The sequence below is a fragment of the Festucalex cinctus genome, chromosome 6, assembly GCF_051991245.1.
Source record: "Festucalex cinctus isolate MCC-2025b chromosome 6, RoL_Fcin_1.0, whole genome shotgun sequence".
NCBI lineage: Eukaryota > Metazoa > Chordata > Actinopteri > Syngnathiformes > Syngnathidae > Festucalex > Festucalex cinctus.
In genome coordinates, this window is record NC_135416.1 from 28,886,571 (window position 1) to 28,911,570 (window position 25,000).

Consider the following 25,000-nt stretch of genomic DNA (forward strand, 5'->3'; position numbering starts at 1 on the left):
ACCAAATATACATTACTTTGCAGACAAAACACATGGCGCAAAAATAAAAGCAGAACGTACAATGCACGTATATTGTGCACAATTACAGTGTAGCAATGGAGGGCAACGATCGTTGTGGTTTGCGGATGCCCGGAAGACATGACAAGCAAGCTACGTGTACCGGCAGGGGCCGGGTCAAAAATGGAGAAAGTGTGGAGTTTTTTTTGTTTTGTTTTTTAATTGTCGAAGTGTGAAGCAAGCTAGCAATGACACAATACAATGGTGTGTCTATTGTTTCTAATAGATAGATGACGCGGAAGCTGAGAAGCGGAATTGTCTCCTTTTTTAATTCCGTTGTGCGCAGCGCGACGGGATACAGTTATTGAATCAAAAAATAGCAGCGACCGCAGCATCGAGTAGCAGCGAGTCCGGGGAGAAGAAAAGATCTCGTAATAAGATGTCCGAAGTATGGGAGTACCTAAAAATGCAAAGTACTTGGCATACCATAAAAGCACAACCACGATTAAGAGGAGGCACCCGGGAGCTTCTTTGTGTGGAGAAGACATCGTAAGTTTTCAACTTTTTTTTTTCTTTCCTTGTTGGCAATGAGTAACCATAAAAAAAAAAACACGCCCCTAGTGGGGTCTCGTGCTAATAAAAGTATTTAACCGCTCGGGCGTCATCTAACACTCCCCCTTCGAGAAAAAAAAAAAACCTAACATTGCGAACGTTTAATAATCTTTGAGGAGATTTACCAGTGCCACCACCTCCGGGGATCGAGTTAGAACGCCGCCAAATCTTACAACATCTAGTCCTGAGCATTCGGACGTCGAAGAGGATGAGGCAAACGTAACCTTTATCGACGGACCCGACCGGAGTTCCAGCCCCATGACCGCTTGCAACTTACCCTCAACATTGTCTGCTGACTTCGGGTCTACGGCATCTATCCCGGTAAACTACTTTTGACGAATCGATATAGCCTAATAACATTATTAATAATAATAATAATAAAAAAGGAGGGTTAGCTACGTTTATATTTACAGATGATAGACCCTATTGCTGAGGAAGAGGGGAACAACCCGCCGCCCGGGTCTCCTCAACCCGATGATCGCCCGACTGAGGACGGTACGGAAAGTAACGTTTCCTCTCTTGAGACCTCCGCGGACGACGACGACTCGCTAACCAGTCTAACGGCGGCTTCTGCCGGGCCTGAGGAGAGGGAAAGGTGAATTGGTTTGGGACTACTCGCCGGACGTCTGGGTAATAGATGCAAGATATAATTGTATTAAGCAGGCTGTTAGCTATATGTTGATGAGCGCTATCCATAAATATAGCAGAGAGAATTGCTCCGGATGTGATTTAAAATTACCGAGCCAATTAAGACATCCCTGCTTATTTTATGATCGGGAACCGTATTATCTTGCTAGGAATTTTGAAGGTATCATGAAACTACTGTGTAACGGACGTTTTCTGTCGACGATTCACAGCATCTTAACCATAACCCATCGTGAGACGACTACCGAGGAAGTCCAACGCATCGTAGAATTTGTGCTACACGACTACGTTCATGAGCGTATGGTGTTAGACAGAATTAAGATCGTTCTCGATAACTGTTGGGACGGAGGACTGAGCCATGAACAGCTAGATCTGATCGCAGATTGGTACCTGTGAGATGGGGGAATCTTTTTCGAAAGCTTGCATAATTGGATAGAAATTGTAGAGAAAACCATTTCACACACATCCGTTGAGAACAAAACTGTCGGAAAATGATTTTGATGAATGAAATAGTAAGATCTTTATCATCCAAGTTATTTGAAGAACCGTAGGATACATTAGTGAAACAGGCTCTTGATCGAAATCGTGTAAACATGACTAACACGATGGAATATGTATCGAATAATTGGTGTAACCATGATATTAAAGCGGGACATTTGGTGACCGTCATAACATTGTTTATTGACTGTGCTAAATATTATTACGACAACGACGAGTCTTTTAATCTAAAAAAAAATGAATTGAAAAACTTCCAAACTGTTATTGAAAGCAAGGTGCGTCCCTATGTTTTATTTGATGTGCTTTACAATGTATCACGTCTTTTTGTTGACGTCCCATGTAACTAAATAAAAAATATATCTGTATGGATTAAAATCATGTTTGTCGTTTGTTTTCTTATCGAGTTTTAGACCTCCGGTGGAGCGCGGAAGTGGCGGGGGGTGCGTGGATAGGAATTAAAAAAACTATCAAACTTCTAGTGACAAAGACTTCTTTAGTTTCTCTTTTTAAGACAAAAAAAAAAAGGTCGGTGGCGCTAAAACAACAGATTTTAAAAAAAATGAAAGTCAGAGAGTCTCCTTGATTCCTTCGCACATTAAAATCAATATGCGACTATTATAAAAACATTTACCGTAAAATAAAACATCTTTGAATAAGTCCCCGTTTTAATCCGGGGTAAAACATTTAACGATAATATTCGTCAGTAAAAACACATGGGGTCTATAGTCTAAGCCGACGTTTAAAGCGTGTAAAGACGTCGCTAAAGAGTAAACTCTCGGAATAACTTTAAATTGTAAAACGTTAGCCTCACGAATAATTAGTCAATACAGGAATCGAGTAGGTAAATGTTAATTACAAATTTTAACGGTATACGTACGCATTCAATAAAAATACAAGCGGGCATTTAATACTCGGCAAAGTCACGCCTAGAATTTTTTAAATCCGTAAAAATGTGTAAACACTAGGGGTGTGAATTGCCTAGTACCTGACGATTCGATTCGTATCACGATTCACAGGTCACGATTCGATTCGATACCGATTAATCCCGATACGAATGGTCACGATTCGATACCGATTAATCCCGATACGAATTTATAAGTCGATTGTTGCGATTTTTTTTCATTCATATTTAGAAAATACTAATCAGTAAGCTTGTAGAGTGTAAGATTTATATGAAAATGTATTATTTATTTATCTGAAATTTCAGTCTTATAGAGGTTGTAATCTGTTTCATGTTTGAACAGCATTAAAATAAAAATATTAAGGCTTAATGTGCCATTCATATAACATTCTTCCATGCTCAAGGTGTGAATCCTAAAAAAAAAAAAAAAAAAAAAAAAAAAAAAAAAAAAAAATCGATTCTGCCGATTATTGAATCGATTCGAGAATCGCGCGATGTAGTATCGCGATATATCGCCGAATCGATTTTTTTTTGACACCCCTAGTAAACACGTTTTGTTTTGCTTTGTTTTGGAAGGGACCGAGTATTTTGAAACATTTCATAGTAAACCGTAAGGAGAACTAAAAAGTTTCATAAAGGTAATAATTTGACTTTATAAAAAAAAAAACAGTACCTAACTAACTCAACTCGAGTTTATTTTATACAGCGCCTTCAAACAGTCTAAGCCATCGTAAACTTAATATCAAAAGTAGGTAAATATACGAATAAAAACGGATCTGAAATGAATAAGAAGTAGATGTGTAAATAAGTATCCATATATTATTAACATAAAATACATCAGACAGCTTAAAATGATACCAAGTAAACCAGATAACTTAAAAATGAATAAAATACCACAAGTAATGAAATATTCAATTCAATTCAAAAACGTTTTTATTTGTCCTCGAGGGGGAAGTTAAAACAAAACAAAACAAGAAACCAATGAACATTTAAAAAAACAAAAAAAAACAAAAAACAAATACGAAAAATAATGAATAACAATAAAAAAAACAAAAGAAAGTGCTCCGTGCTTCACACTAAAGTTAGTCAGTCTGTCGCAATTTGGCCCGGGAGGGGGGTCACTGTTCAAGAGATTTAGTGATCTGGGGACAGATGTCGTCCTCCTCCTTCTCCGCCGCTGTGTTCGTCAGAGTGGGGCGTCTCAGCCTGCTGAGATGATGGAAGCCACTCAAACATTCGATGAAGTGAGTGAGAGGGATCGAGCAGGATTCGGTCACAAAAGGAAGATAAGGCTCTGACAGGGTGTCCAATGATTTTTGAACAGACTTTAGTGATATTAAGTAGACGAGTCCGGTCTCGCAGGGGTGATGGAATGGAACCAAGAAGTGAATGGGAAAGTTAGAATACGCACTCATATACAAGTAACTAACATACGCCTAAAAGCAAAAGTAGGTAAATGTACGAGTAAAAATTGATCAGAAATCAATAAGTATCCATATATTATTTGTACAAAATACACCGGCCACCTTAAAACGATGCAAAGATGTGTTTTAAGATGATAGCGAAACGTCATATATGTAATACAAGTTAATCATACCGGTAAGAAAAACATAAAACTATAAAATAGTATCATCGAACATCTATTGTGAGAACGCAGAAACTATTGTAAAAAAACCCCAATATAGTACGAATAATATTTTTATCTGAATTATGTCGCTATTTTTAAAGCGTTAGATGGGTAGACGTCTTAAATAATATTATTCATTCAAATTAAGTAATATAGTAGCTGTTATTTCACTATCAGGGCGGTACGTTAGCTGGCTTCTTAGCATAAAGGGTTGTGAGATCGAGTCCTGCCTCCGGCCTTGTTGGGTAGACTTTGCGTGTTCTCCCAAATTCCTGAAAAAAAAAAAAAAACACGCGTAGTAGGTAAATTAAAGAGTCCCGATGTGTAAATATGCGTGTAAAAAATTGTTTACCTACGCGTACCATCGGAAAGTAAGCGCGATTCTTAAGGAAAAAAATAAATCGTTCAATCAAAAGTTAAATGTGTCTTAGTCATACAAGATACACGTTTGTTCACTATATGTTTAGGTAAATTGCTGCAAAGAGCGGTTTTAAGATTAAAAAAGATCCTCGCGGTAGATTGCTGCGCTCTGAATAAATCTCGTAGTTTTGTGTTTTAACCCCAGGGGGGTGATTTAGTATAGCTAATCTTACAGACTATCATATTCAATAATATCTTATAGGCTAATTTAACAATAGGTATTTCTAAGTATTTAAAAGAAGAAAAAAAAACTCACAAAGACTTGGGATCTCTTAGTTCAAATATGTCGTGCAGCGATAAAACTATTTAGAGTGTTAAACGTGCTACATCTTCGCTAGCGATAAGTCTAAAGACTTTTTATTTATCCTCGAGGGGTAAGTTAAAAAAAAAACAAGAAACAAAAAACATAAGGGTTTCACGAAACAAAGCACTATCGGTAACAAAACAGAACCAAAAATAAAACTTAAGTATCCATATATTATTTGCACAAAATACACCTGGCACCTTAAAACGACGCCTTCACCCACCTAAAAAACTAAAACAGAAACAAAGCAAAAATAAAACTACATCATCCTTCTTCACGTACGCGCCATATTCCTAACATAATAAAAACATATTTCATACCCGGATACTTTCTAAAAAAATACTAACCTAAGGGTTACAGGGCTATCCATTGAAAGAATCCGAGCTAATAATTAGAAGATATTTCATTCATACATATTCAGATAAAAAGGCTAACATCAAGATAGAAGACTCTTACAATCAACAGCTTAAAGATTTCAAAATGTATGATCCCCACAATACATTGCCCCTCCTCCTCCTAAATCAGTTACTGCTTTAAAAAAAAAAAAAAAAAAAAGTTTGCGATTACAAGTCCTTTTCATAAATCAGTTTCAGAAAAACAAAAAAAACCCAGTATATTTATTAGTTTTTTTTAAATATTACAAAAACGATAGAGGTTAAAACCCATTTCCACACAGCGCATTCGTATATACAAACCTCATAAACTTAAACAACAACAAAAATACTTAGAGACATCCGATAAAAATCGTATAGACACAAATTATAGCACTAGCGGTAACAAAACTAGAAACAGAAAAATAACATTTTATACGTGTACGCATCTGCAGAGGGGCTAAAACAACTTGCGCACTCTGCTCATGAGAGTGCCACCAACACCTTCTCTAAGCCTAATCCTTTTTTTTTTTTTTTAAATCAGTACATTTATTAGTTTTGTCACGCATCAAAAACGTAAGAGAGGGTAAAATTCTTATATACAACGCAATCTTATATACAACAGCTAAAAAACATAAAATACATAGCTAGATGTACACCAAAAACGTGAGAGAGGGTAACCTTATGATGTCAAAGACCGCCAACAGCTTGTTTTCTCAGGTTGGGTGGGGCTGGTGTTTTGTAGAGCAGAATTTCTCAGAGAGGGAAGAATGGAGGAAAACTCCAATTCGGTCATGTATTTGGTGAGGTAAGAGCCTTTTAACACAGCTAAAAGCTCCGAAAATTTAATTTAATTTTTCATGTTGGTCCCCCTTTAGTATTTTATTTACAAGCTTGTAAATATTCTCAGTGGTACATTTGTAGAAAATGTATATGCCCACAGCAGGTTTACAGCTAGAACGTGAGCAACGCCTCGCCGTGAGGTTCCTCTTTTGTTTTGTAGGAATTATTTGTATTTTTGTGATTTAGTGTCATTAGTATTATTATTTTGCACAGTGAATCACATTTAGGATAACATATAAGTATGTCTTTAAATCTGGTAAATGTGGAAAATTCCATTTTGAATTGCTACACCCCTAAAATAAAACTGTACACACCCTTCCTCATATACATATTGCATCTATGGCGTCGTAAATTCAAACCGTAGATCCTTTCTAAAAACTAATAGCCAAAGGGCTTACAGGAATACCCTTTGTAAGAGACTAAGGTATTAATCTACTAATAAGAAGATGATTTTGGTTAAATTGTTGCAAAGAACGGCTTTAAGATTAAGGGTTAAGTAGAGTATAAATCTTTTATCGTATCAAGAAACTCAAAGTTTCATACTTTCAATTCTCTTAGTTTAAAAAAAGAAGGTATAGAATCGCTTGTAACATTTAGGATAACATATAAGTGTGTCTTTAAATCTGTTAAATATGGAAAATTCCTATTTGAATTGTTACAGCCCTAAAATAAAACTGTACACACCCTCCCTCATATACATATTACATCTATGGCGTCATAAATTCAAACCGTGGATCCTTTCTAAAAAACTATTAGCCAAGGGCTTACAGGAATACCCTTTGTAAGAGACTAAGGTGTTAATCTACTAATAAGATGATGATTTTGGTTAAATTGTTGCAAAGAGAATCGCTTATAACATTTAGGATAACATATAAGTGTGTCTTTAAATCTGTTAAATATGGAAAATTCCTATTTGAATTGTTACAGCCCTAAAATAAAACTGTACACACCCTCCCTCATATACATATTACATCTATGGCGTCATAAATTCAAACCGTGGATCCTTTCTCAAAAACTATTACCCAAGGGCTTACAGGAATACCCTTTGTAAGAGACTAAGGTGTTAATCTACTAATAAGAAGATGATTTTGGTTAAATTGTTGCAAAGATCGGCTTTAAGATTAAAGATTAAGGGTTAAGTAGAGTATAGAATCTTTTAACGTACCAAGAAACTCAAAGTTTCATACTTTCAATTCTCTTAGTTTTAAAAAGAAGCAGACGTCTGACCAATAATGTCCACATGCAGTTCCTGCCTGAGTTTGTGATTACATATTCTCTCCAGAAATCAGTATTTTTTTAAACTAGCACAATTATTATCTTTTTTAAACACACAAAAAAAAAGGTAAACAAATTTTCCCATCCCTCCCCAAACAGCGTACTCTTATACACATCATAAACATAAAATAATAAAAACATACACGTCTAAGCATACCTGTAAACATCACGTATATATAAAATGTACAAATTCTAGCATCCGTCGTCTTGTAATAGATACCATATAAAAATAAAACGTACACTCCTGATCAAAATCTTAAGACCAGTTAAAAAATTGCAAGAATTTGCATTTTGCACTGTTGTATCTTAAGAAGGTTCTAAGTAGAGTTTCAGAATGCAAAAAGAAGAAATGGGAACAAGAGACCAAATATTTTGAGCAGGCAATTTATTGAAAAGAACAATTTCACTGAAATAGGCTGTTCATCAGCTGATCAAAAGTTTAAGACCACATCCTTTAAAAGCCCAAATCTGTGCAAAAATTTGGATTCCATGTCATTTTCTGTCAAGTAATCACACTGTCAAGACCTTTTGATGGGAAAAGCAAAAAAAACTCACTGCCTTCGAAAGTGGCAGGATTGTTGAGCTGCATAGACAAGGCCTCTCACAACGTGCCATCGCTGCTGAGGTTGGACGCAGTAAGACAGTCGTTTTGCATTTCTTAAAAGATCCTGAGGTTTATGGATAAAAAAAATCAAGTGGTAGACCCAAAAAAATCTTACCGGCACTGAGCCGGAGGATCCGAATGGCTGTTCATCAAGACACGGGGCGATGCTCATCCCAAATTAAAGCCATTACTGGTGCTGACTGCAGCCCAATAACCATCAGACGGCATCTGCAAAGGAACGGCTTCAAAAACAAAAAACGTCTTCAAAGGCCACGTCTCCTGCAACGCCACAAAATTGCCCGTTTGGCCTTTGCAAGGGAGCACCAAACATGGGACGTTCAAAGTTGGAAGAAAGTTTTATTCTCTGATGAGAAAATAATTAATCTTGATGGTCTTGATGCCTTCCAACGCTACTGGCATGACAAGGAGATGCCACCTGAAATTTTTTCAACACGGCACAGCAGAGGGGGCGCCATCATGATCTGGGATGCTTTTTCCTTCAATGGAACAATGGAGCTCCAGGTTGTGCAGGGGCATCAAACAGCAGCTGGCTACGTGGAGATGTTGCAGCGGGCATCCCTCATGACTGAGGGCCCTCGTCTGTGTGGTGATGACTGGGTTTTTCAGCAGGACAATGCTGCAATTCGCAATGCCCGTCTGACAAAGGATTTTTTTCAGGAGAATAACATCACTCTTTTGGATCATCCTGCATGTTCCCCTGATCTAAATCCAATTGAGAACATTTGGGGATGGATGGCAAGGGAAGTTTACAAAAATGGACATCAGTTCCAGACAGTGGATGCCCTTCGTGAAGCCATCTTCACCACTTGGAGCAACATTCCTACAAGCCTTTTGGAAACACTCGCATCAAGCACGCCAACACAAATTTTTGAAGTGATCAACAATAATGGTGGAGTTACTCATTAATGAGTCTGTTTTCGAGACTTTAATTTCTGTTTTAGGGCTTTTTTTGAGCTATGGTCTTAAACTTTTGATCAGCTGATGAACAGCCTATTTCAGTTAAATTGTTCTTTTCAATTAATTGCCTGTTCAAAACATTTGGTCTCTTGTTCCCATTTCTTCTTTTTGCATTCTGAAACTCTACTTAGAACCTTCTTAAGATACAACAGTGCAAAATGCAAATTCTTGCAATTTTTTAACTGGTCTTAAGATTTTGATCAGGAGTGTATCATTTGTAACCGAAACGTAAATGAGTTGAGTTTAGTTTAATATAAGGACAGTGTTCAGTAACATTAAAAAGATGGATGCGGGGGGTTTAGTACGATGCTAGTTTCGATCTGCTGTCCCCAAAAATTTTAAATTAACCCCACTTAATATTTAAAGGCTACTCTAATGCCATGCATTGTTCCGTCATCCAAAATGTATAATTTACAAATTGAATACCTTTGAATAAAATTTTTAGGTTTTACATTCATTATCAACATTTTAATACCCTAATTTACTTTTGTAGACTAACTTTATTGTGTTCATCCTACCAAAATTTCTTTATTACATTGCTATCAAATACAACGCACAAAACATCAACCGATTAATTTCACGCCTCACTCTATTTAAAATTAAAAATACAAACTTATCACATTCTAATACCTACCATCCACATCCTTTGACCATTAGATGGCACCGTTCAGTCCATTTATTTTTATTTATTTATTTATTTTTTATTTTTTTAAAAAGGAAAACCCGTCAAAGGGTACGCAACTTCACATCCTGAAACACCGGTAAGTTTCTTTTATTTATTTAAAAAAAAACAAGAAGCAAAATAGATTACATATTTTTAATATTCACAACACTTTAACTCGAATAAGAGAGCCTCGTACTATTTTACATTCACGCACGCACATACACGATAGAGGCGGTAGGTGGGGGGCGCGCTTCCTACACGACCCCGGTTGATACTAGGGGTGGGACAAAAAAACGATTCGACCGAACCATCGGTCGTCAAGGGGAGCTAAACGGCCGTATCGGTAGCAGACTTGTCAACCGATACAAAATCCTCCGGGAATCCTTAGATACATTGCTTGTAAAGCTGTGGACCGGATATCGCGTGGCTGTGAATCGGTTTCGAGTGAGGCTTTATGGTTTTCATAACAATAGCAAGAGTTCTGCACCGTGCTCTACTTGTTTTGTTTACATTTCAGTAGCATCACCATTCAAGCTACTTCCCTGTTTACAGAGAGCTAGCAAAGTAGCGCTCAGAGACGCTTCATTCCCCGGATGTTGTAAACATAATGCAAAGACGTTACGCACCTTGGGGAGGAGCCTACCGTCAACGCCGTGCTCGCGACAAGGCGCGCGCGCGCACAACGAGTGACAACATGCAACAGTTAGCAGAAGCTAACCCATTGCTATCGAGTCCTCTCAGTGCACTTGTATGTCCCGGGCCGGCGTTGGTACTGCGCGCGAGCCAAAAAGAATAACTCCCGTGACGATCCAATGCATGGATTCAAACGAAACAGGTATGTCCCACAGCCAACACACCAGCTATGCTAAAAGCACACTGCAAGTATCTCATTTCTCAGTTTGTGGCTCCCTGTCAATGTATACAACTAGCATGAGCAATAGATAGGAGAACTGAGACGTGCCCGTGATTACGTCATCAAACGCAACATTAACGACAGCCCAAAAAAACAAAACATAAACAGTAGTGATTCTGTGGTCATCATCTTGTCTCAGATTAAAAAAAAACAAAAAGATGTCATACATTAACCAAAAATGAATATGATGGCAAAAGAAAAACAAATATTGTTAAAAACAAAAATTGTTGATAAAAAGGGAAGGGCACTTTTGGAAATATTTTTGGATATATTAAGTGGTTAAAATGTGTTTGATAGATTTATTGTTCCATAAGGTGGCTTCATATTTATTTTGGCTGGACGGTAGGTTTATTTCATGTCTTAAATTTATGTTTCTGAAATACTTCACAATGTGCACATATTCTGTTTAATTGTGTTGGTGTTTTTTTAAAGGTTAAATATTTATATTTCAAATTGAATTATTAGCCTTTTGTTTTCCTGATCCTGATTTTGAATTAAAAAAACAAAACAAAAAACAATTATAACTGTCAATAACAACTAATAAATATTTAAACTGATACATTTTTCAGTCATATCGCCCAGCCCTTTGTTGCGGTCCATTTAAATAATTGATTCAATATCTAAAAATATAGAAGACATTTTTGTTGTTGTTTTTTTTTAAACACATTTGTAGATACTGTAAAAATTTGTGGTGTTGTAAGATTAATGTTTACAAGCAACAAATGTCACTATAAGTTTTGAATATTGAAATGAATCGTATTGAATCGAAAATCGTATCGTTCCCAAACTTAATCGAACCGCATCAAACCGTTCTGTTCTGAAAGATAATCGTTTTTCAATCGAATCGCAACCTGTGTATCGAGATACATATCGAATCGGCCTCATGTCAGAGATTCCCACCCCGAGTTGATACCCCCCTCTACTTCAAAGGGGTTACGGGGGGACCTTTATCACTACTCGCGTGAAAAGTATCAGGATTGCAGGGGGCGCGCTTCCTCCACGACTTCAAAGGCGGGAGTCCTTCCTGTGACATGATATGAAGGAGAGCTATCAGTTTGATGAAAAGTTTTTTAACAAGAGGATAACGACTCACCACGATTTATGATTAGCAGATGGTGGAACTATCTAGATTATTGCGCCTACTTCCTGGAGTCTTACAGGGGTCACTACATTATCTACCGGAAACACATGTACGCTGGGGGTGAGAGGTATTAGGCAGGGGTACAGAAGGGGAGGGGTGATCGGTCACAACCTTATCTACCGGAAACATATGTACGCTGGGTGTGGGAGGGATGGGGGTTCGTTGGAGGAGGGGAACCGGAAACATATGTTCACCGGGGGGTGGGAGGGGGACCGGAAACATATGTTCACTGGGTGTGGGAGGGGGTGGGTGTGTGGTGCAGGAGGGGGGTAGAGGCCATCCATCAAATTTTGACAGGAGCTGTCCTCGGCTTCTGATTGGTTAGGGGGGCGGTAAGGGGGCGGTGCTTAATTCAAAATAACGGTTTCTGATTGGTTAGGGGGCGGGGTACCTGTCAAATTTTGACAGGTGGTGTCCCGGCTTCTGATTGGTTAGGGGGCGGGGCTTAATTCAAAATAACGGCTTCTGATTGGTTGAGAATGCGGAAGGGGGCGGGGCTTAATTCAAAATAACTTTCTGCTTGGATGGGGGCAGGAAGGGGGCGGGGCTTAATTCAAAATAACGGCTTCTGATTGGTCCTAGGGGGGTCATAAATCAGATTTTGACAAGAGCTGTCCTTTAATCATATATACCGTGGATGAACACATACATGCAATTGAACAAGCTAATATTTCTTCTTTCTATTATAACATACACAGCATATACATACATACAGCATATACAGCTTAGTTATACATTTTCCTTATGTGCCCCTCAAATGCAGCTTTGTGTTCATCAACACAAAATTATCCCATCAATAGATGTTTCATAACATGGTTTAAAAAAAATTTTAACGCATGAAACATCATTTTAGGACAGTAGAAAACAGTGTAATGAGTAGAAGTACTTACTCTTCATGGCGTATATCTCGAATGGTCCTGTCCAGCGATATCATGTCACTAGCAACCATGTTGAAGCCAAACTCTTTGATGGATGCATGAATGGTTTCTTTGTATTCTGGACCCAGAACAAATGGCTTGGCGCCTTCACCTGGGCCAGCTGGGACTCCTGGAGGCTCAGGTTCCTTGGGTTCAAAGTTACCAAGAACACCTTTTTTGAGGATGGGGGCATTGTAACTGTGAAAGTTGGGTCTGAACGTTGCATACTGTTGCTGGATGGTCTGCTTCTGATTGGGCTGCTGTTTGGGGGTTTGCACATTGTTGTCCCCTCCTGGAGATGAAACCAAAAAAACAAAATATAGCATATTATTATAAAACAAAAAAACTCATTCAAGCACCACTGCCTATCAACTAGGGGTGGGCTATATTTGACATTTTGCCATAACTCAAAGGCAGTGTCCATCTGTGTTGGAGGAAACATATAATTTCGTGCCAGTGGAAGCAACGTAAGCGGTTGCTTGAAATGGAAATGTTTCCTATAAAAATGAAAAAAAAATTGGATTTTTATAAGGTTTTAGGTGAATTAATGAGTATAAATGTATACGTATTTGTACACACATGCACACACGCACGCAAACGCACGCACGCACACACACATAAACACACACACACACACACACACACACACACACACACACACACACACACAAAAAAAGAGCAATGATGATAAGACGTTGAATCGGTAAGACTGTCGAATGAACAATTCTGAGCTCTAAAAAAAAAAAAAAAAGGAAATGTTTCCTAAATTGAAACCAAATTTTTAAACTATTTTTGACTACCGGAGTAACTCCTTGAAGACTAATCTTAATGGGCAGTGGACTACTCATAAGAGAAATGGGTGAACAGTGAGAATCAAGGTCAAGTTCCATGTTTGCCCATGATGGACCAGATTTGTTCGCATATGTTGAAATCCAGTGTGTCAGTTTGGAGATGTTAGCTGACCAATAATAGAATAAAAAATTTGGAAGCCCAAGCCCTCCCTTTTCTCTGGGCATCTCCAAAAACGATCTCTGGATTCGTGGAATCGACTTATTCCAAATGAAGGATGTAATATGGCTATTCAATTGTCTAAACCAATGTTTAGTTAGCAGAATGGGAATCATCTGGAATAAGTATAGAAATCGAGGAACTACAGTCATTTTTACTGCATTAACCCGGCCTGCCAATGTAATCGGAAGGGCCGACCATCTCTGGAAGTCCAGTTTAGTACGCTCCATCAGTTTTTTAAAATTGTAATCATACAAGTCATTGAATTTATGCGTAACATTTATGCCCAAGTAGGTGAAGGACTGGCGCTTCAGATGAAAAGGAAGACCTCCGTAATCTATAAAGGCGGCCATCTGATTTACAGGAAAAAGCAAACTTTTTGCATAGTTTAATTTATAGCCTGATAGCCTTCCAAAATGTTGTAGCCTCTCGATCAGTTTCGGCAATGATTCAGTTGGATTTGAAATGTATAGTAAAAGGTCATCTGCGTAAAGTGACACTTTATGAGTCATTTGGTTCCGACTTATACCCGTAATTTCATGCTGCTTTCTAAGTGCTGCTGCCAGAGGTTCAATGGCTAGATCAAATAAAAATGGAGACAGACAGCAGCCCTGTCGAGTACCCCGCTGCAGAGCAAAAGGGGCAGAACAAAGCAAGTTAGTACGTACCGAGGCTGTTGGCGATTTGTATAATATTTTAACCCAAGAGGTAAAAGATGCTCCAAAGCCAAATTTATCCAGCACCATAAACAAGTAATTCCACTCAACGCGATCAAAGGCTTTCTCTGCATCAAGGGAAAGCACCAACTCTGGTTGGTCAGCTGAGTGAGCAGAATAGAGGACATTAAACAATCGTCGCATATTATAAAATGATTGTCTCCCTGGTATAAAACCTGTTTGATCAGGGTCAACAATACGAGGCATTATCACCTCTAGACGGCGTGCCATCGACTTCGCAAGAATTTTGTAATCACAGCACAAGAGATTTATTGGGCGATAGGAGCTGCAATCCAAGGGATCTTTATTGTTTTTCAATAAAACCGATACAGTTGCTTGAGTCATGGTGGGAGGCAAGGTCCCTACCAAGATAATTTCTTTAAAAAGTGCACTGAGTATAGGCACGAGCTTATGAGAAAACGTTTTGTAGAATTCAATAGGGATCCCATCAGGACCCGTTTTTTTACCACTCCGCAACGAGTTTATCGCCTGGGTTATCTCAAGGTTGGTTATAGGAGCATCAAGTGAGGCCTTATCCCCCACTCCAATTTCGGGCAGTTGTAAATTGTCCAGAAAGGTTTGAATTTCTGCAACTTCTGGAGATTCCGACGTGTAGATTTCTTCATAATATGCTCTAAATCTATTGTTAATAGTCTGGGGGTGTGAAGTGATTAGACCTGATGAGGTACGTATTTCAGTGATAGCCCTACAAGCTGTTTGTTGCTTTAATTGATGACTTAACAATTTTCCTGCCTTATCGCTATGTTCAGTTTGTTTTGTTCTTAAGAGTAACCGTTCCGTTTGTTTTATAGATAGGTTGTCATATTCTGTTTGCAAAAGTAGTCGTTCCTTATAAAGAGTAGGTGAAAAATTTTGTGCGAGTTCGTTGTCATGATCAAATATCATTTGGGCTAATTCCTTGAGTCGTTTGGTTTAATTTCTATTCTTATGGGCTACATATTGTAAAAAATCCAGATCGTTTTTTCAACCTGCTGTTCTCAGGGCTGTACGAGGTGAAATTTTTTCACTTCCTCAGCGATGACGTTTCTCTGGTACAGTACTAATACAGCGAACGCGCTCAAACACCCCCCTCAGCGACATCTAACATCTTCATCGCTTGCCTGACGACCGCCTACGCGTGTTTAATAATGTATGGGTATTTGGAACAACTGCAGACTAGAGTACTGTATACAGATACAGACAGTTTAATATATACTGTAAAAGAGGACGAAAGCACTCTCCCTTTAGGCGATCTATTAGGTGAACTTACAGATGAACTAGATAATGACACCATCCAAGAATTTGTCTCCGCAGGTCCGAAAAGCTACGCTTATCAGACCAGAAGCAAGGGGAAATTGGTGATGAAGGCGAAAGGCATCACCCAGACGCATGACACATGTCAAATCATCAATTTTGACAGCGTCAAGGAGCTGGTTGACGGATACGTTGACAGCGTGGGGACACGGTCAGGGGTGATTCAAACCCCTCAATACAACATTGTCCGAAATAAGATGGGGTTTCATTTGAAAAACACTTCATTTATGAAAAAGTTTAAGGTGGTTTACGACAAGCGTCGTTTGCTTCCAGGTGGTCGTAGCGTTCCATTTGGTTTTTGATGAGCTTGTGTTTGTGTCTGTGATTGTCACTGTGTTTGTGGTGGGGGAGAAAGAAAAGAAAAAAAAAAAAAAATGAATCCGAACCACATTGATTTCGATCCTAGATTAGAGACGCCTTTTTCATGTTTAATTTCTGGACCCAGCGGATGTGGGAAAACTTTTTTTTGTGAAAAGTGTTTTGGAAAATTGTGATCATTTTATGAAATCAACTCCTGAGAATATCGTTTGGATATATAATTCTTACCAGAAAATGTATGATGAACTTGAAAAAAAACGGAATAAAAAGATAAAGTTTGTAAAAGGTCTCCCTGAAAGCTTTGAAGATGAATCTCTCTTCCCAGCCCACCTTTCGCACCTGATCATCTTGGATGACGTCATCTTCCAGGCGAGTGACCATCCGGAAGTGGTAAACATCTTTACCCAATACAGACACCATCGGAAAATGAGCGTCATGTTGCTCACTCAAAACATTTTCCACCAGGGGAAGTATAGCAGAACAATCAGTTTAAACAGTAATTACATTATACTGTTTAAAAACCCTCGCGATAAATTACAGGCGAGTGTTTTGGCTAATCAAATCTACCCCAATCGCAAGAAGTACTTTTTGGAATGTTATGAGGACGCCACGAAAAACGCGCATGGGTATTTAATAGTGGATCTGACCCCAGCATCTCCAGATCAATTTAGAGTGAGAACCGGGGTGTTACACGGGGAGTGGCCTACTCTGTATTTACCCAAAAGTTTGTAAGATGTCAAAACTTTTTTTTAAAAAACGCCCCGCTTCTTAAATTATTGTTTCGAGCGCTTCCTCGTAAACGAAAACAAATTCTCAAACAAGCCCCCAACGACCTTGTGAAAGCGCTTTGTGAGATTGCTTTAAATCTCTTAAAAGGGCATATACCTCTAAACCCGTCTCAATATAAGAAGTTGAAGAGGCGAAAGAAGTTTATTCGGATATTAGCGGATAAAAAAAAAAAAAGTCTTAAAAAGAAGCGTGTGACTTTAGTTCAAAAAGGAGGCTTCATACTCCCTCTACTGGCCGCTTTTGCACCTGTCCTAGGCAGCATCGTTACCGGTCTCATAAACAAATAAAACATGAGTCTAAAAACAGCCCAGAAAATGTTTTTAGTTTCCCCGCACCAACTGGAGCGTTTAAGCAAACCCACTCCCAATATCCGTGAAACTGCGGAGAATGATTTGGACGTCAGGATGAGGGAGTTATTAGAAGATCGTTCTATAAGTCAATATGATAAAATAAGGAAATATCAAACTCTAATGCAGCGGTATTTAGGACTGCTTAAACAAAGAGATCGTGAGTTGGTTCCGCTCACTTTGACTCTCCCTAATCAACGCGATGCTTTTGGAAAAGAAGGAGAGATGGAAAAGAAGAAGAAGGACGATGGGGTGGAAGGGGAGGGGGGTGTCAAGATGAATGCTGGTGTGTGGGATGAGATATTACAAACCATCCCGTTACGTCATCGTAAAAACGCCGAATATGTTTTAAGAAAAATATCGTCTCGAGAAGAAAAGGTATGGAACCAGCGAGGAGAGTTTATCTTTAACGGTAGACCCGTTAGAGGGTCCCATATGACCGATTTACTCAAACATCTCACGGTAACCGGAAAGAAGATTAACGATCGAGGCCCGCTAGGTTGGACGGAATTCTTACACCTATTGTCGGAACTTAATATACCTGAGACTATAGTTTCTAATTCCTACGCTAGAGAACGGCTAAGACTTTTAAAAAACGGTTCTATTTCTAAGAAAAGTGATGATGACGTAATATCCGGCGGTAAAAAGAAGCGAAAGAGGAAGCAGAAAATCATTAAATGGGAGGATTATTAATTTTTACCCCTAACGTCAAGAGAAGAAAAAACACACGCTCACATCTCTGTATCTTTTGTATGTGAATTTTATTGAATAAAATATTTGAAAAAGACATCACGAGCAATGGCATTTTTTTTTTTATATATCCAAACAACATGAAATTTGCCCTCCGCACACCGTCGTGGGGTACATCCTTCGTTTTTCCACAAATGTTGCTACCATGACATCATTCATGACTACATCGTCGTAATAACGGGTTAAAACCTCTCGGTAAGATTCACCGCAACCTCGGGCTGATAAATAATAAACGCAGTGCTGACCGCATACCGTCGAGAGTTCGTGTTGTAATTGTCGTTCGTGATGGAATATCCGGTCGGAATATTTTTTTAAGAAGCAGTTTATACTCTTCGGGTAGTAATAAAAATTAGGTGGGAATCCGAAAGAATCGAAAAACGTAGACGCCCCGTCGTCCTCTAACGTCAACGCCAGCCAATGTTCCCCCGGTCTGTCACGGGGATGTGTGTTGACGATATAGTAGGAGGGGATAGGGGGCGCTAATATGCCAGCCAGCTCATCTTCCGCGAAGACGCCTTGGAATCTTTCCCCCTGAATTTGTCTCATTAGACGCTCCAAATCACGGCCGTTCATCTTTTAATAATAGTCGATCAAAACTTCTCTTTTTGAATTAATTTCTATAATGCTGTCATAAGCGGCATAAACAATAAGGGTTGCGGTGTGGGGGAGAGGATTTCTAAATCTCATATCTAGTCTTACGACGCCGTTGGAAACGGGGGACAACGCCTCGGTATCGGAGGTGGGGCTTAGATTAAAAGCAAAAAGCGCGTAGCCATTTTGGAAGTCCTGCAAGTCTAAAAACAGGGGCAAATCTTTCAGATACCTCCCGGTAGCTTCAAATAAATTATGAAACTCCCGAACAGAATTCCCCGTAGTAAAAAGTGGTTGAAAAGGTTTATTGGGGATCTGAGTACCGTCTCTCGACAGTGCTAAATATTCAATATCGTGATGGGCGAAATTGAAGGGGTTTAAATCTCTTCTCCCCACAAAAGCATTCTGGTTAACGAGAGCCAAAACAACGCTTTTCGGGATAGTTCCTAGACAGAGGTTATCCTGATGACATATCCTTGAATTTTGAGGGATAGAATAAGTTTTTATGTTGACTCTCGTGACCGGGTATAAGGCATTCCCCTTATTGAGAGCCGAGGCGTGGCCGAGTGCTATAGCGGGGGATACGGTTACTTTTTTGATAAAGAGCGACGCCCCCATAATTTTTAATCGAGTATCACTGTCAGGTGCTCTCATCAAACAGAAATCATCGCAGGCTCTTGTCAGCTTCAACCTTAAATCCACGTTATTCAAAAGGTGTCTCTCGCAGAAAAATATATCCGTGTGAATTGGGCCAATGAGATCGAATTCTTTTGAATTCTCTATTATACGAGCTCGTTTGACAAAGCCTTCGTTTACCACGTCCCCTTCCGAGGCTAACGAGTCCATAGCACCTCTCGTATCTTTAAAAAACATCCCCGCCGTAAATTGACTTTTCAGCGTGTCCCCAGAGAAGTTTAATAACGTTTCTATTATAGCTCTATAGGGGTGTGAGGCGCTAGATTGAGATATTAAACGGTCTCCAAGGGTGACGTCAACCTGGCTAAAAATAGTATTTAGAGGGAAATTAATTATACTGACGCGCTCGTTAGGTGGGATGTTAGAGCCGTCCCGCCGGGTTATTTTTAAGCGCAGGTGCAATAGCGTATCCGATAAGTCAAGATACTTTTAATTAAAAAATTCGATCGGGGATTGGTCGCCGAGCGCCGAGAGGGGTAATATCTCAATGTATTGACTCTGTTCTATTGAGAGTTGCGTCATAGGAGGGGAAAATAGATCTAATTCGGACATGGTGCATTCTTGCGACTTGTGATGTAAGAGGGCCATTTTTCTTTTTCTTTTTCTTTAAGAGAAAATATCCACGCTGTTTCTTCTATGCTTTCTTTTCCAGACTGATTTTCTTTTAGTACTGCGCTGACGTTTTTTATGCGTCTTCACCCGACGCCCCGCAGGCCTAGAGGCCGGACGTCGCGCCAGTACGACTAGGCCCGAACCACCTTGGCCTTGTTTATCGTCTCTTTTCTGACTCATTCTTTCCATAACACGCCCCGCAACATCGGTGGCTATATTTTTAGCCGCCGACTGTAAATGCGGTCTGGCAACGTTCAAACATCTTTTGACTAAGGGAGCTACGAAACGAAATAATTTTGCAAAAATAGATCCTAATCCACGGCCATATTGGACCGGTGCTCCGTGAAATCCAGGAATACCGCTTCCGGTCTGATTTTCATAATAATGTACGAAGCGGTAGGGGTCCGGATGTGACGTCATAATAACCATGATCTATCTAGGTCTAAAGTGTAACGTTAAAATGATCTTCCCAAACAGGAAACCAACGGGTTGATTTTGGTCCGTTTTAATCTGTATCGCTATATCTTCGATATGCTTCTTACTAACAGGATGGTAATAAGCGGGATTAAAATTTTTATAAATAATCTCTCCGTAACGACCTAAAACAGGGACTGCTCTCAATAGCGGAGCGGATGCGTCACCAACCGCCTGGTGACGAATTACATCCGTATATACGTACAAATAATATTGCCCCGCCTTTATATCCGCCGGATGCGGAGCGTCGGACCAGTCTAAATCTATAGTAAACCAATCCCCATCTTTCATACCGAGTATATAAGCTAATGGACCCACGAAGCGAATCTTATATCTGCCTTGCGCAGCGAAGAAAAAAAATGTTCTTTTCAAGGAGTTGAAATTTAATAAAATGAAAGGGCCTATTTTTTCTCTTATAGCGCCCTCTACCGCCTGTCCCACCTTATCGAGATTATCATAGTCGCCGGGTTTAATATCTAAAACGTATTGGGAGGACGTCTTCGTATTCATTAAGAAAAACGACGTGTGTTCTTCAGGGATGTTCACCCAGCTGCGTGGGTAAGAAATCTCGGTTAGACCACCTCCCATTCTCCCTTAACCAGATCTAAATGACGTGCTAGATTAACTCTATATTGAGCGATTGTATTATCCTTAAACATATCCATGCTTGAATTTGACGGGAGAGTTACATAGAACCCTCCTTCGTTAATGGGATCCATATTAACGTATGATTTATGATGTATATTTCCGTTGATTTTAAAGATCTATAACCTGAGACGCTAGGACCCAACTGTCAAATTTGGATGGCCAGCCCTTCCAATGAATTAGATATTGAGTCCGTCCGTTGACCTTACGTCTTTTTATAATTTTTTCTACGAGAAAAGCATGATCTTTAGAAACGTCGACCTTTTGTATTTCTTCCTCATAAAATGACCCTTCTATTTTCTCCCCGTCGTAATCTGCAATTTGTAGACAGGGGGCGCTCGAGGAATACATTCGATAATTGTGAAATATTCATCGGTGAAGCTCTGTTCATATTTCTTATCGAAAACGCCTCTTAATTTTGATATCCGTACAATATCTCCTTTTTTAAAATTCATTTTAATCTTTCCACCTACGCGGATGTTTCCGTATAAATTAAAAAATGCTTTTCGAGTCGTTTCAGCATTAACTTCATTTGGTTTCATTTTAATACTACTGTGATAGCTCTCGTTATAACTCATTAGGAGGTCTTGCAATACGTCTATATATCTGCGGCTATTTTTTGCCGTAAAATATCTCCACATCCTCGTTTTCAAAGTCCGATTGAACCTTTCCACCACCTGGGCTTTTGTGTCGCTATGCGTTGCAAAGTGTGTGATTCGAAGCTTTTTCATCAATCTGCCGAAACGGTTATTAAAAAATTATTTTCCTTTATCCGTTTGTAATTTCTTAGGAACGCCGCTCTCGGCAAAAACTGATTCGAATGCCTCTGCCACCCTCAACGCCGATTTATCTTTCAAAACACGCGCGTACGCTCGTTTTGAAAAAATATCAATAACGGTTAATAAATATTTATTTCCATCGTTGTAGTCGGCCAAGGCCTGCATGTCACACAGATCGGCCTGGAATTGTCTCAGAGGCCCCGTAATAAATACTCTGTTTCTAGGGAAATTAATACGGGCGGGTTTATGTAACGAATACGTATCTTGTTGAGATAAATATTCTTTAACTTTATCACGTTTTATTTTTTTATTCAAAGCCTCCTGAAGGCCTCTATGGAGGCGATCTACACCCCCGTAACTGGACGGTTGTTTAGGATCAAAGTATAGCTCTTTCAAACGTCTACCCTCCGCCATCCTCATCTCTTAACACATTCACTGCCAGCTCGGCAGAAATGCATCATTTGACGTCTTTTCCCGTCAATGGCAGTGAATGAGTTAATGGTTAATAAAGGTTGTGTCTATAATTTTTATAGACCTTTGTTTTAAAATTAACTCTTTTAAATATTTTTATTAGGAAGTGAAATAAATTTACGTTAATATATTTTAAAATATGTCTATATGGTTTAAATAATTTGCATCGTTATATTTCAATGCATTATTTAGCATGTATGTGTGTGTGTGTGTGTGTGTGTGTGTAGTATAAATAAGGATTACGCTCAGACTTTTTTTTTTTTTTTTTTTTTAAATCAGAGGGTAATAAAAAGCACAAGCATACATGATTCTAAAAACTAAGAAAAAGTAAAAAAAAACATACATTTTCATATATTGTTTCTAAAATTCAAAAAAGTGAGTATAGATGATTTTTTTTTTTTTTTTTTTTAGCATTGGGTAATAAAAAACACAAGTATACATGATTCTAAAAACTAAGAAAAAGTAAAAACATACATTTTCATATACGGATTCTAAAATTCAAAAAAGTGAGTATACATATATATATATTTTTTTTTATCATTGGGTAATAAAAAACAAGTATACATGATTCTAAAAACTAAGAAAAAGTAAAAACAAAAAATATACATTTTTATATACGGATTCTAAAATTCAAAAAAGTGAGTATACATGATTTTTTTTTATTTTTTATTTTTTTTTATCATTGGGTAATAAAAAACACAAGTATACATGATTCTAAAAACTAAGAAAAAGTAAAAACAAAAAACATACATTTTCATATACGGATTCTAAAATTCAAAAAAGTGAGTATACATGATTTTTTTTTTTTTCTTTTTTAAAAAAACAAAAACATGGTACTAAAAAAAACTATGAAAATCAAATACATTTACGGCCTTACGAGTGGGAAAAAAAAACTTGTGGATTAACATGGTAAAGCACTTTGAATAAGATACGGGGGTGTACTTTGCGTTCGATAAAGGTTTTAAATTGTTTCATTTCATTCACCATATTATGAGGAATGTTATTGTCTTCACAGTATCGTACGCAGTCTATGAATAAAGCAGTGAGGGTAATCAATTGACCCGCTTTGACAGGATCACCTCTCCACTCGCATGTAGCGTATTCTATAGTATCTGAAATGTTAAGATCACTTATTTCAACAACACGTTTTACATACGCACCCCAGGGCTGACCAAATAAGGTAGGGGCCAACGTCCTGACTTTATCAATTAATAAAATCAGGCGTTTGACACGTTTGCAAACATCATCATCATCACCATCATCATCATCATCATCACGTTTCTGTATGGTTTTCTCCACAATTTCAATCCAATTATCCATTCCGTAGTAATACTCGATTAGCAGCTTTCTTAGAAAGTTACCCATCGCGATCGCACAACCCACGGATTATGTCAGGAATCGCAAATGACAGGTATCCGTCCCACGTACTGGCAAGAACGGTGGTTATTCTGTCTAAAATCAGCCGTTCATGCGCGTAGTCGTGCAGCACGGATTCTACGATGCGTCTCACGTCTGCGTCCGAGGATGGATGATTGGTAATCGTTATAACCCTACGGATTGTCGACCTGAAATACCCGTTACACAATTCCTCCACGATGGCATCGAAATTTTGTCCGAAATAATACGGACGTCTAGGTGCATAAAAACAGGTGTGCTTATTTCGACATGTGTATAAATAAAAACATCCGTCACACGTTTTTCTACTATATTTAAGGATAGCGATCCTTAGCATATAGCTAACAGCCTGTTTAATACATTGATAGCGTGCGTTATTCACCCACAAAAAAGGAGAGAGGGTCCACTCCAGACAGGTGGCTCGCTCGTTGCGAGGTGGTGGTGGGGGCGGGGGTATGGAGTTTGCCGGTAATCCTTGGAGCAAAACGTTAGGTGATGACGCCCCGTTGGAAGGCCCACTTGTAGAAACCCCCGCTATGTCAGGAGAAGCTGTCCTGTTGGAGAGCCCCCACGCAGATACCCCCGTGGTGTGAGGAGAGGCTGTCTCGCCCGAAAAGCACCACACGGGTCGCTTCGGCGTGTCGATGGATGACGATGATTCGCTCGAAAGAGCCCACGCTGGAATTCCGTGTGCTACCGGGGAACTGTTCTCATCACAGGCTCTGTCATTTATGGGCGAAAGTGTTTGCGTAAATGGAAGAAGAAGTTTCTCTTTTCCAGGAGACCCGCTGACGTCATCGATCGCCCCAGCGCTGCCGCATGCGGGGGGCTCCTCCTTCGTCGGATGTAACGATGTCAGACCTCCGTAACAATCTCTCGACGTCGATGGACGGTCATCCTCGCCGATCGGCTCGTCCTCGCGCACCACCTTCATCGCGACATGGTACGGCCCAGCTGTGCGGACGACATGGTATAACCCGGATGTGCGGAGGTCCGAGGAGACGTCCGTCGCGCCTCCCCGCTGTACGGGTCCTTCGAGAAAGGTAACGTCCGCCTCGTTTTCCTCAACATCCGAGCACTCCGGGCTTGAAGAAATTAGGATCGGCGGTTCGAAGCAGGAACGCGTACCTTCGTTGTGTGGAGGGAATAGCAGCGGGGATGTTGGCGCTGGTGCCGGCGACCTTCCTTTTCGTTCATCGGTGGGATGCATCGCCGGAGGTATTTCTTGTTGCGAGTCAGTCGTTTGTAGAAGGATAAGAAGATGATATCCCCCTCGGGGTCTACATGCTATTTTTATGCTTGTAGGGGCGGGAAAAGGTAGGAGGGGTGGGGAGGGGTGTATGGGGGTAGAGGGAGGAGGTGACGGCGGATGAACCTTAATCAAA

The 25,000-nt window shown here is 39.4% G+C and overlaps 2 protein-coding genes across 9 annotated transcripts in view; both read right to left on the reverse strand.

The window, feature by feature from the left end:
* The window catches only part of galnt7 (UDP-N-acetyl-alpha-D-galactosamine: polypeptide N-acetylgalactosaminyltransferase 7), a 246,524-nt gene that overhangs the window by 176,552 nt on the left and 44,972 nt on the right, over positions 1–25,000 (reverse strand). For all 8 annotated transcript variants that reach the window (XR_013284129.1, XR_013284130.1, XR_013284131.1 and 5 more), the window contains exon 3: positions 12,684–13,002. Coding sequence is in view for 5 of the 8 variants with exons in the window: in XM_077525661.1 (XP_077381787.1) it covers positions 12,684–13,002 (319 nt within the window). In the remaining 3 variants the exon portion in view is untranslated. The remainder of the gene's footprint in view (positions 1–12,683; positions 13,003–25,000) is intronic.
* The window catches only part of LOC144021409 (uncharacterized), a 3,429-nt gene continuing 1,431 nt past the window's right edge, over positions 23,003–25,000 (reverse strand). The window contains exon 2 of the mRNA XM_077525666.1: positions 23,003–25,000. This exon is cut by the window's right edge and continues 1,316 nt beyond it. Within this exon, the coding sequence (XP_077381792.1) occupies positions 23,578–24,825 (1,248 nt within the window). The 5' untranslated portion in view covers positions 24,826–25,000 and the 3' untranslated portion in view covers positions 23,003–23,577.